The following is a 12930-nucleotide window of genomic DNA, read 5'->3' on the forward strand; positions in this document are numbered from 1 at the left end:
AGTTACAGATATTTCCAAACCATGTAGAAGTATCTGGGGGTTTTTATATATCTCCAGGGAAGCACAGGAGAGGGGAGCCCCTTCTTGCTCAAGAAGGGCATCTTCCCAAGAAGTTTCCTAAAGGGGTAAAGACGGATAAATTTCCTGCTCAAGACAGTTTCTGGTCCCACCCTGCTTGTGGGGAGATGATAAATAAAGGTATTGAAGAGTGACTCTGAGAAGGCAGACACCTGATTTATCAAATATCCTGAGCAAGCTCCTTCAGCAAACTTCATGGGAGGTGACAGGGTTCTGACTTCTCAAAAGTATTGCTGCATAATTTGAAACATCCCTGCTCATCAGCCACGTTCAGCCTTGTGTAACACACCAACACCTTTTGGTGAACCTCACTGGAAGCATTCTGGAATAGCTGGTTGTCAGGATGGGACACAACAGAATTGCCCAATGTGATTGATACACATAATTTCTGCACCCAAATGATAAACCTCACATCAGATGCAAAACTCAGTTACATGCCTGAGACAACAGCTGGTAATTAAAAAATAGAAGAATATTTGTGGGTAGCTTGTGTTGAAACAAAGGAACCTTAGCTTATTTTGGCTGATGATGATAACTCTTAGTGGTCTGGTTTTCCTGACCAGTACAATCAAAATGCTGACAAATTTGGAGTGGCAATGCTCAAGTCTGACTTCAGCATTGTCACAAAAGCAAAGTAGAGGTGGAAAATTCAGTTTCACTGGAAAAGAGAAAATAGTTTCTTACTGAAGGCTGCCAGAAAATTCAAGTTCCTCAGTAGTACAATACAGTTTTGATAAAGAAGATGACTGTTCCAGGTATAGAAAAGAGTCCCTGCTGGTAATTAGTAACATATGTGTTTTCTGTCATCATAACCATAGTTCACAGGAGTGTAGCTGCCCTGCATGGAGAAAAGGTGACAGCATTAACTTGGAAATTGAGCCTTTATATGGGTCTGGGCAAATTTCTCAAAGTCTGCTGAAGGAATTAATCCTTTGCTGCTGACTGCAGTATCCTCTTCCAGCTGGTGAGGGTTATCACAGTGTTCCAGGCATTCCTGGCCCTCAGCAAAGAGCCAGAGCTTGCCACATGCTGGGCTGCACAGTTCCACACCCACAGAATACGGACCTGGGAAAGTGGGGGGAGAGTTTAAGGAAATATTTGTCAATAAAATGGAACATTTTCATATGCTAGCCAACATAATCAGTATAAACAGTGTTTTTATTTCATGTTAGGTCAAAGCACAGGTTCCAGTAGACTGAGAATGCAGAGTTATTAATTTTCCTTTGTAAGACTTACTAGTTCATGACTGACTATTAACTTTTAGGATGTGTTTGCCTTTTTGATCAGGCTCCCTTAGCATTTTCATTTTGGGACAGGAGCATCTTTTTGAAGGGAATTGCCCCCTCCATTTTCCCCATTTACCACACTTTGGTTAACATGCTGGAATGGGGTGGACACATAAACTGCATTAATTTTGGTTAAAACTGAACAAGAGGTATGTTCCAATAGTGTATCTAATGTCCTGCAGATGCCAGTGGTTGCCAGGCCCATGGAGTCAGCATGAAGTGCCCTGCCCAGGCAGGTACAGTGTAGAACTCTGCAGAGCTGTGCTCATGGAGAGCTGGGCACATGAAACTGCAATTTAGGAGAAAATCTTTTATCTTTATATCATTAGATTATGCACTTACATATTTCCATTTTCCCCAGATATTATTCTGACTTCTTCAGCTCCCATGCAGCCTCTGTCTACATGACCTCGATGCTTTTTCCAGAGAAACTCAACTTTTGAAATGTTCCCAGAAATTTCCGTATCAATGTAGTTCAAGTATGTGTTGCCTGGTTGGAAGGTTCCCCTGCCAGAAGAAATGGACAGAAGTGATGCTTGGTGTTCTACACAAATGAGGGGAAAAAGAAAATTTGACTATAGGTACTAAGGGAGATGAGCTGTGGGGTGCGATGGGAGGTGGGGCTTCAAATACTACTGTTAGAATTTTATGAACTTTTTTAATAGATTTGCTGAAATTCCTTTGGCTTTCAGAATGAAAACACACATCAGTTAGCACAGCCTTTGTCAGTATTGCCATGACTTATTCTATATGTTACTTTCGAAAATTGAGATCTATCTTCAAATGAGTCCAAGTTGAAAAGTTCTCTCAGTGTTTCTGGTTGCTCTCAACCATGAAGGAAATGGAAAATTATAGTTTACGTTTGTGCCTTCTGGGCTATCACTATTCACTCTAACAAAACACACATTGCAATGTGCCATTAACATTGAAATTATCTGTGGGGTTATGGCTGCAGTGGTGTATTTATAACCAAAGGTAATCCTGGTACAGACCACTAATGGGGCTGCATTTAAACAAAGAGGAGGTTGCTTTTGTAATATTGAAGTTGGGTTGCTGAGCAGCATCTATTTATTGAGATTTAAATTCACATTTACTGGAAAAGGCCAGGCTGAGTGGACAGGAATCCCATATTCCAGCACAGTTCATGGGCAAGCTGCAACTTTCTTATTCACATATTCCTCAGAGGAGGGGATAATTAGATGACTGTACATCACTGAGCTCTTTGTCTTCTCAGAGATCACCAAGCCATGCCTGAGTCCAGCAGCAGTCACAGAGCTCTTGCCCACTTTGCTATGCTAACACCAGCCTCAGAAAACAAAGGAAAATACAGAGCAAGAGGGACCAGTATTGAGTTTCTCAGTACCTCTGAGGGTGTCCAGCACCTCACAGAAAACAGCTTAACTCAATAGTGAGACAGCATGGTCGAGTGTGTCTTGAAAAAGCAAAAAGGTTTTAATAGAAGAAGTAAATAATACTAAAAAACAAAGAACAAAGCCAAGCACAGTGTAGGGACAGGTCCCACACACCTGCTACAATACCTCGAGAATGCACTGAGGAGCCTCATGCTCTCCCTTAAGTATTGGATTATTTAGGTGGGTTTTTTTTGCAAACAGCCCAAAAGAGAAACAGCTACTTTTTGAGGAACAGGTAAACAGACCTATCAGTGGTTTTGTCTCAGCACTGAGCCAATCAGTGTTAGGAGAGCAAAGAAACTTCCAGTGTTCTTTCCTTAAAAGGTTTTGGGATGAACCTGAAACCCTTCCCTATATGGAGACTCCTGCTTGGGTATGGGGTGCATTCCTATAGACCAGCAATCAGATTTTTGCCACAATCTGCAGCACAGGGAACTTCAATCACTTCTCAGCTACTTTTATTACCAGTGTAAATCACAGACCACACAGGGCAAGGTGACTCATGTAAAAATAGCTGTGTATACATTCCATGTGATAACAGTGACAGAGCCACCTTTTCAACAGCCACATTAAACTTACTTGTCAATGGTGTATTTTTTTCTGAACCCATTAGTTCCAGTCAAGGCTACATCTATATTTCCCTTCATGGTTTCTGTTGCACATACTTTGACATGTATCTCTTTCCGCCAGCCTTGGGAAACAAAATCAAATGGATTACAGTTGTAAGGAGATTTCTTTCCTAAGGGCTAAATTTCTTACATGTTTCAGTGCCTCTAAGAGAGAGAAAAGGACTGCACAAATGCACTTATAAACAAAAACCACCTGTGATAAATTGCAGTTTGTTTATTAATTTTCCCGTTTCCTAGTCCTGTGGCTGTTTCTACATTAATTACTAAAATTGTATTTCTTATTGCTCCCTGCCATTTTGACTCGATGAGATTGGCAAAAATATCCTGAAATGCTCCCAAGTTTATTAACTTTGGCCAATAAAAACAATGCAACATTTTTAAATTTGAAATTATGCACTTACAGCATAAAATCCTCCCAATTTCATCCTTATAGAATTTTTAAAGCTGTCATGTAATAACCAAGTCTAACTCAAACGTGAGCATCATTTGTTCTGTTTTTACAATTATGCCAGCTTTCCCAAATAATGCTGGTACTGCATGTTCCTAACACCTAAAATTTTTAGATGTTTTATGGAGAACAACTCATTAACTGCAACATCTCTGCAGAAGTGTAAGGTCCTTTTTCACACATAATTCCTTGCCATTTTAGAACACACCACAAAATGAGCACTTACGAGCATATGGAGGGGAGGGCCCTGTGTTTAAATAAACCTTCTGCTGTTCTTTTGCAGTTTTATGTAAAAACTTATCAGCATAATGACCCATCATTGGACATCCTTCCTCTGGACATGGAAAGCAGTCTCCCTGTGGGGAAGATAAAAAATGTGTGTTATAAGACATCATCTATTTTAATCTCACTTCTCAAATTTTAGGAAAATAGGGTATTTCAGCTTTTTCCTAGGTTTTTATTTGGTTGGTTGGTTGGTATTTTTAGGTTGGTAATTTTTATTCTCAGTTCAGATTATATCTTTACTTTTTATCATTGTGTTTGAAAAAGAATTCGAGGTGGTCAGTCAGCTTATTTTATCTCGCTGAAAATCAGAGAGAAACAGGTTGGAAATCTGGCCTAATTCCTTGTGGTCTTGCAGAGATCATAAGTAAATACCATAATGAATATTGTGCCTTGCTACCTGTAAAGTCCAGGTAATATATTCATCTTTCATAGGGTCCACTGGAAGGTTTTCTGCTGGTTATAGGATGGATAACCACATTTCCAAGGGGGTCTGGCTGGATATCTGACTCATATGGTAAAGATACTCATGTTTAGGAATACTGAAGGTTGGGCTTTCAATTTGGGATTTGTTCTGTCAGGTCTTTATCTATTCCAATGCAGAGCCTTAATGAATTTAATTTACCTGCATAGATCAGACAATCAGATCAAGACCTTGACATCCATTAAAAAGGTTAAAAAAGATAAGCATGAAAGCAGACTAATTGAAGTCAGAAAAAATAGCATTGCTATATTTAGGTAGTTCAGTTTTGATATGTGGGAGGTTCTGTTCAAACTGGGTTTTGTGGACCTTTGGCTATTGGTGCATTTGATGAAAAAAAGGCTAAACGATCATCATCACTTCTCTATTGTGTAATTGTTTGGGTTTGGGTATGGTCTGAATGTAGTCTGAATGTAGTTCTGAATGTCCCTTGTGCCCATATCCCATGATCCCAAGTGTAGAAGTTGTCCCAGAAATCATTAAAAGAAGAAGGGCAGGGCTGTAGGCCCTCAGATAAATCCAGACCTGGTACTTACCAACACAAACTCTTGGTATGTGTCACATCGATATCCAACAAATCCATTTGGAGTGATGATGCTCTCAGCATAATACCTGAGACTTCTTTTATGTCCACAGCCAAAAGATCTGTATGCTGGGGAAAAAAAAAACCACACAAAACCCCAAACAAACAAACAAACAAACAAACAAAAAAACCCCCACCACCACAACAACAAAAAACCCAATGGGTGAAAAGTGATTAAAGCAATACATTAACATAAAGCCCATGCCAAAGAAACATTTTGGGGTCTCTTTTCCACAAAAGCACTTTCACATATAGTGATGTCTCAGGTAAAAGAAATAGCAATGATTAAAAGACATTTAAAGTGTGAATTATTTGGTTTTGTAGTAAGATATGGTACTTATGCCTACATACATTTCTTTCTGTTGGAAAGAGGTAGTTTTCAACAGAGGTGGAGATGCACCAAGGTGAAACAAGAAGCATTAAGGAGTATTCCCCTTTGATATTTTAAAGACTGGAATATTTCATTGCTACAGTTTTTGTAAAGCATACAGTAGTTACAATGAAATAGTTTTCCTTTTCTTACAGTTTTCCCAACATAGTATTCTGTAAAATCACAGTTTCCACTAATTTCTAGAATTAAAGGTAATTCTAGTAATTATTTTAAATCCAGTGGCTTTTGGTGTTTTTAAGAACTAAAAAATCTGCAGTCATTTGATAGCAATTGTGTGGAATCATCTGAAAAGCAGGATATTTGACAGTGTGTCCTTGATTTTGTCAGAACTCTTCAAAACAAGTACCTTTTTCCCATCAGATTGAAATTTATAAGCAGCCAGTAGGGAAAGAAGAAAGTGCTATTTGGGTTATATTGACACATCCCTTATAGCAAATGTTGTCTTCCTTGATTCCAAGGTCTCTCCTATATCAAAACACAGTATATTAAAGTTGGGTTGTTTTGTATAAAAATGGGCTCTGCTCTGCTTCAGCCTGTGGTGGGGGCTCACCAAACCACAGGGGGAAGTCTGGGAGGCACTGAAGTAGTTACAAGCCATCACAGTTTGTAGTGAAATCTAAATTTCCCCTAATGGCAATATTTATGCATCTGAAAGATAGACTAGTTGGTGTTGATCAGTTGACACATTGTTCTTTCCACAAGGAAGAAAAGAAACACCACACTAAAATCTCTCTGAAAAGTACTTGATGTCTGTTTTTCTTGAAAATAATCTGAATCATCAAAGCTTCCTGAGTATGTTTTCTTTGTAGCTCCTTCTTTAATTCAGAAGGGTTTGTGCTTTTAAACCCTCAGCTCTTACAGCTGGCTCAATTTATGTTAGTGGCAAATTCACTTAACACCTATAGCCTTTCTACTGCATCAAAAACTGTAGGGAAAAAGTCACTAAATATTATTTCTAAAGCACTTCATGCATAAAAACACTACCTAAATGTAAACATTAGCAAACAAAAGAAAGGTTACCAAACAAAGTAAGGTTTAACCAAGAGGAGGGAGTTAAGGCTGTCTCTATTTTTAGGACCTGCATAAACAACCAACTCCATCTGCTTGTGTTCAATAGAGCTGAGTTTCTCCTTCATGACAAAACATTGCAAAGAGCCTTGTGAAATGTCTCCAGATTTTTTTTTCTTCAAATGCAGACATTTTTTATGCATTCTAGTTGGAAAGTGGTTTTGTTCCAAGTGACTTTGAGCACAACCAGCTTTCAGTTCTCTTTGTTACTAAGTTCTTGACCAGTTCCAAGGGAGAGCATTTTTGAAAGCAAATTATTTAACTAGTGGTAGGGATTTCAAAACATTTAGCTGTGAATAACAGATGTTCTTATTTCTGTAGGTTAGGATCAGAAGACAGGATTTTGTGGACCTATTGTACTAGATCCCAGGGTAATTCTGATTAGCTGCTCAGCTTTCTTTGAAGAACTACTAATGGAGCAGTCATTTTATCATCTTTTATATTTCTAACCTTGAGCTGTTCCCTTTGAAGAGACTACAGTTTGATGGCATGGACAAATCCCAGTAATATTGGGAGTGATATCTTCCTAGGGAAAAGGAGAGCTCAGATTTTTAAATACTTGTTTTTGGATTATCCATGAATGAAATTTTACCAGTCCTTCATGTGAGGAATTCCCACTGAGGTCAGCCTATCAACACAGTGGGAAGCTCTTAGAAAGCTTGTGATGCACAATTTTCCATGCTTTAAGTGAAGTTTTCATTTAGAATTTGCCTTGGTTAATACAAAAGAATACTGGAGGGTATTTCAGAGGCAGTTTTAAATGTTCCATTTATGAGCATTGTCTCCCTTTTCCAAATCTGAGCTATATAAAGGTCTTACCTTATCCTAGGCTTTGTTTCTAACTGTAACTTATAATGAGGTATTACTTCTTTAAAATGTATTTACCTCTCATCAGGTCATTGATATCCCGGGTTGCAGGAGGTACACGAAGCTGGTTGCATCCCGGCATCTTCTTCCCACCATTTGGGTAAAAATCCAGGTGGCCACAAGTCTGAAGAATCCCTGGAGCTGAAATGCACAATGGATCCTGGCAGATCACTCTCAGGTGTTCTGTAGCCAAGCAGTGTGCCAATGGCAGCCTTTAAATGAAAACTTACCAAAGTCAAAGAAAAGATGACCAGCATGAGTGTGAATTATATCAACAAATTTTGCGTCTGAAGGATCCAGCCTAACCATTTCAGGAGTGTACTGGAAAAGGGGCCCAGCTGGATCCAAACCTAAATGAATGGAGGTACATCTGGTTTAGTAAATAATTGAGTAAATGAGATGCATATCATCACATACAGGTTATGTATGCTATATATGTGATTACATTTCTGCCTCTACTCCACATATAAAAATCCATTTTGTGGTCTACAGGTAGAAAAACAGGCAGGGTATTAATAGAAATCTGACTGAAGGCATTGCGGCGCAGCAAAATGCTGATGGCTGATTGGCTGATTTCGGGAACCATGATACAAGAAGAGGTTTGATTTGTTGTTTTTTTCATTCTATTGAAAAATATGGAAACTTCACATGTTACTCTGAGCATGTAGATTTATTTCTGAATTTTTATGTGGCAAAAAGTCTATTTTTATTTCCAGAATATCTTGGTTGAAAATGGTATCCCTTCACTTCAGTGTCAGTGAGGTATCTTTGGAGATAAACACAGCTCTGATCCCGTTTTCCCTGAATTCCTTGTGTGACTGCTCGTTGTGTGCATGGCTTACACAAAGCAATGTCTATGCAGAGAAAAGCAGAAAATAGTGAGGTTTAAAAGAAAGAGATGTGTGACTGTGTCACAACTTGTGTGCCACCATGCTGGCTGGACACAAATAACACATTAATTTGTTATTTATGACAAACCAGCACATTGCATTCTGTATTGTATGTTTATACAGCAGCAGTGATTCTTCAGTTCTCTTAAGTTGTGTGGAAATATAGTTTTATCAGCTGAAATAGCTGCAGTACCTGTTATTCTTCCAATGCCAGGCTTCCTCCTCCCTGCCTCCCCTGCAACGTGTGCTCCAAGGCTATGGCCAATGAAATGGATGTTGGCAGGAGAGTAGCCATACTCTTTCTGTGAAGGTTTATGGAAAGAAGAAAAAACCAGTGACACTGCAGCATGTCCCCATGCTGTGCCAGGACATGGCCAGATCACTGAGAAATGGAGACAAGTGTCTTGGTGAAAAGTTACAGTTCTGGGTGATGGGATCTCAACCTAAAGAGAAGCAATTCCCCATTTATTCCTACCCCTCTTCATTTTTAGGGTGTTCATGGCTATTTACCATCTTATCCCAATACACTAAATCTAGGGGATTTAATTTTTCATTTCAGATTTTCAAACCTCTTGAACTGCTGAGAAGTCATTAGTTAGCTTTTCAAAACCAATTACAGCAGTAAGGCAGCTATTTCCATTTGTGTGGGATTAGAGCCCCTTGGACCTGCTTTACTGGGTACTCCTTGCTCTTCCTGGCTCTCCTGAATCAGACCTAAAGGTGCCTCTCTGAGCACGGCCTTTACCAAGTGGACTGTTCAGATTCCAGGGATGTTTTCTGTACCTCGAGGAAGTTCACCAGGTACTCCAGCTCGGCCCCCACCACGCGGACGTTGTTGACGGCGTCCGTGTACAGACCGCTGGAGCCGCCCCTCCAGTCCGTCAAAATGCAGTTCACGTCTTCAGAGTGGAACATGAACTGGTGGAGAACAGGAAAACAACGGAGGAGGAGGAAACAGGCATCAATTACAGTTGTATCAGGGCGTATGTGAATTATACTTTGTTTTGTTTGTGTGACCAGTGACGACGTATCTTCAGTAATTCCTATGGATGCTGGAGATCAACACAAGGAGGCAGAGTGGAGCCAGTGATTAGAGGGCACTCACAAGCTTCCTTCAGCTCTTTTCTCCATTCCAGAGGCCTTGGTTGGCTCTAAGGTGCCAATTTTCTTAACGACAGTAACCCCGTTACCAAAACAGGTCCAAGCTTTATTCTTAAAATTTTTTAGGCTTGGATCATCTAAAAAGATTCTCAAATATGTGCTTGAATTGTTCAGCCCTGAGTATTTTAACCAAAATATTCTATTTAGACACTTCTGCCAACAGAACTTTCTGATTTTGTTTTTTATTCTGAAACAATTTCATTTTTCAAATGTGCCAGAGTAGAAAGAAACCAATCTGCTGAACAAAGCCTTTTGGTTTTATTAGATCAAATGTGTCACTCAAACTGACACGTTTATTGTGACCTTTTGCTAAGGTGAGAAAACTCACTCTTTTCCTCCCCTTTATTATTGGCAAGGAATTGAAAAATCAATTTATTATAGCTTTCCCTGCAGAGGTAAATGGAGCAAAAGGGCATTCAGCAGAAGGCTGAAGTGCACTATGCTCACAGCCAGGAACAAGACAGTGCCCATGTGGAACTGGGCTTCATTCTGACTTTTGTGTTCCTTAAACATGCTCTGAACTAACCAGAGAACAGAGGTGTAAACTTTACATGGGAATTTTGAGCCAGATGTGGATATTTAGATTTTCAAACACAAGCCAAATGACTGTCAAGCAATAGCTGTACCTACCCTGCATATGCTTGTTATCCAGGGGAGATCTGCTCCAGCAAGGTGTCCGTGTATAATGAAACGAGTTTTCCTGTGGGCTCGGAAATTCGAAGCTTTTATAGTTGAAGGATTTGTAGCTGAAATTTTCTGTGCCAAAAAAGTCAAACAACCAACAAAGACAACAAGGATGTGACTGTTCCATCTGTACATTTTGATAAAGGGCAGAGTACCCCAATGATTAGGGCATAGTTCTAGACCTGGAAGAGATGGGTCTTATTTCTCATTCCTAAACTGCCTTTTCAGGGGAAATCAATTGATCACTTCAACACATGCTTCACTTCCTCTGGTTAATTGAACTAATGATACTGGCATCTTTTGCACAAGGCTTTGTGATATACTGGTACAACATGCCATTGAAGTACAAGATTTTATCAAACTTGGCCATAGAAATGCAAAGATAGCATCTTCTGAAAGGTATTATGTGGTTGACTTTGAAACTGTACCTATTTTTCTTTCTTTTTTCCTTTGAAGATAAGACCTTCATTGCTTCATTTATATTTTACGGGAAAGCTCACCAGGCTTACAAATTCAGAAGCTGTAGGTATTTTGGTGTGTACTGAGAAAGAAGACATTATTTTCTTTTAAAGAAATTCCGAGTAATAGCTCTTACGTATTTTTGTTATGGCTTTGTTGACTTAAAAGGGAGATGTTATGCACTAATTAGCAGACATCTCACCTTCAGTGAAAGACTGATTTGTTAAAACCTAATAGGCCCTCTCAGCTGGAGGAGTTGGACTTGTTCTGAAGTGACTTAATAAACACCTCTGCTGATTGTGACAGCCATTTATATAAACCCCCTTAATTCTGGAGCCTTTTACCTGTAACAACTTGTGTTAGAGGGCTGTGATTAACATGTTGTAAATATACCTGGCTCTTCAGAGAGCTGAAATGAGGAAAAAGGAAAAAAGATGGAAGAAAATTATCATGTGTCTAACACAGAATTGGAGATTCTCCCAGGAGTCTTATGAGCAAAAATATGCGAGAAAAGAAATTGTCCCTACAATTGTATTGCACACTGTCAGTGTTTAAAAACAAAGCATCTCCTTACTTGGTATTTCACCCTGTTATCTCTGGTGTAAAGAAGGAAATTTGTGTTCACAGCATCTGGAGAGCTGGGCAAGCCTGCCAGTTGTCTCCCTGGGATTCCAGACCATGGAGGGCTGTCTGAAAAGCATCCAAGCCTTTCATAGCAAACTTCCCTTCCTGGGGTGCACAAAGAAAAAGATATTAATGTTCTGGGAATGTCACAGGTTCTGTACACGAAGCTGGTAGGAGAGGGTTGACACCAGGAAAGCCAAGGAAGCCTGATTTGGATGAGGATGGCACTTCTGAGCATTTTTCATTAAGGGGATCAGTGGTGCTTGGGTGCTTGTAGCAAGGACTTCAACCTCAGGAATCCTCCCTGCTGCAGACAGAGCCTGGAGCTCAGCCTGGTGCACTCAGGATGTGTTTGGTCCATCATATTGTTAACACAGCCCATGGAAAAAGACAATAAAATCTTGATCCAGGGAAGAAACCAGGTTTTGCAGTCAGCACAGAGTAGCCCTTTAAATCAGTCCTAAAATCCAGGGATTATCTAAATTGTTATTTCTTCCACAAAAGGTCATGAAGGAGCAAAAAGAAACCAAAATATTAAAATAGATACTTCTGGTTGTTCCACAATGGACATTGAATACCTCCCTTATTTTTTTATCACCATAAGATTTTATTGGAAGCAATAAAGTGGAATTTGAGTGGAAGCTTAGAGCAAAGCACAGCCTCAGGAAGTGTGGTCTGTGCCTGAAGGACTGGTTCCACAATTTCCATTGTGCCTACAGTAATGGTGCTAATATGACATGTGGGTGTTGCCATTAATTGTCATCCTTCCACACTGTTATAGCACAACAGTTGTGAAATCTCAAGTAATTTTTATTGCTATTAAAAAGTCTGTTCTTTCCTGTCATTAAAGAGGTATTTTCGACCAAGACTATTTTCTTGTTCTCTGCATAGCACTGTGAAGAGTAGGTGCCTAAACTCTCTTTACCAGGGTTGCAGCTACCCTGAGTGAGCTGAAGGTGGGTAGGGGGAAAACGTTCTGGAAGAATTTCAGTATCAATTTGAATGTAAAAATATCTTTCTGATTCCCATTCTGTTTGCTACCTGCAAAAACCTTTACAGAATTAAAAACTAATGACTTAAATGTGTGAAAGACATGACATGACTCAGTGGTCCTAATGAAGAATTATGTTAAATCCATTCCAATGAACAGGATTTTTCTAGAATATAGATATCTTGGTGTAAGCTGCGCATAATTTTTACTCTTTGTAGACTTCATTCATTATTTGTCTCACCTCTGGCTGCATTGAGAAGAAAAAGAGTAGTGATCCATACTGCAAACATCTGAAGTGAATAAGAACACAATACAAACATAGCTGAAATTAGAATCTGGAATTCACCTAAGGGTTCCCTTAACCCATTAAAACCCCTCAGAACTCAGTACTTCAGTCACTTACTGAGTTAGATCCAAAAAAACCAACTCTTCCTCAAAAATAGTAAGATTTCAAGAAAAGAGCTTTGGGTTTATTTCTGTTTGCCATGGAGATTTTGCATAATCAGGGTATCCTTCAGGAATACTTAGATATCATCTTCCTATCCTTGAAAAACAGAAACTTTTTTTCTCTGTAGAGCTGCAGTTTATGGGCATGC

The 12930-nt window shown here is 39.4% G+C and overlaps 1 protein-coding gene across 1 annotated transcript; it reads right to left on the bottom strand.

Annotated features, from left to right (window-relative positions):
* Positions 1-1034: 1034 nt before the first annotated feature.
* Positions 1035-12624, bottom strand: LOC136364007 (pancreatic lipase-related protein 2-like). Its single transcript, XM_066323524.1, has 12 exons — positions 12576-12624; positions 11294-11448; positions 10207-10332; positions 9199-9333; positions 8609-8717; positions 7756-7875; positions 7544-7666; positions 5153-5268; positions 4080-4209; positions 3356-3467; positions 1707-1871; positions 1035-1143 (listed from the first exon to the last, which is right to left on the bottom strand). Exons 1-12 carry the CDS (start codon positions 12622-12624, stop codon positions 1080-1082), a joined length of 1404 nt encoding a protein of 467 aa, XP_066179621.1. The 3' UTR covers positions 1035-1079.
* Between the last annotated feature and the right edge of the window lie 306 nt (positions 12625-12930).

The sequence above is a fragment of the Sylvia atricapilla genome, chromosome 8 (assembly GCF_009819655.1).
Source record: "Sylvia atricapilla isolate bSylAtr1 chromosome 8, bSylAtr1.pri, whole genome shotgun sequence".
Lineage (NCBI taxonomy): Eukaryota > Metazoa > Chordata > Aves > Passeriformes > Sylviidae > Sylvia > Sylvia atricapilla.

What these genes read in the sequence shown, in the direction of transcription:
- LOC136364007 (XM_066323524.1), bottom strand. Translation starts at nt 12,624, where the DNA reads ATGTTTGCAGTATGGATCACTACTCTTTTTCTTCTCAATGCAGCCAGA. An exon ending in TGGCATTGGAAGAATAACAG is followed by an intron (nt 7,876 to 8,608) that starts GTACTGCAGCTA and finishes CCATTCATTTAG; the next exon opens with GTTTGGATCCAGCTGGGCCC. An exon ending in CATACCAAGAGTTTGTGTTG is followed by an intron (nt 4,210 to 5,152) that starts GTAAGTACCAGG and finishes TCTTCCCCACAG; the next exon opens with GGAGACTGCTTTCCATGTCC.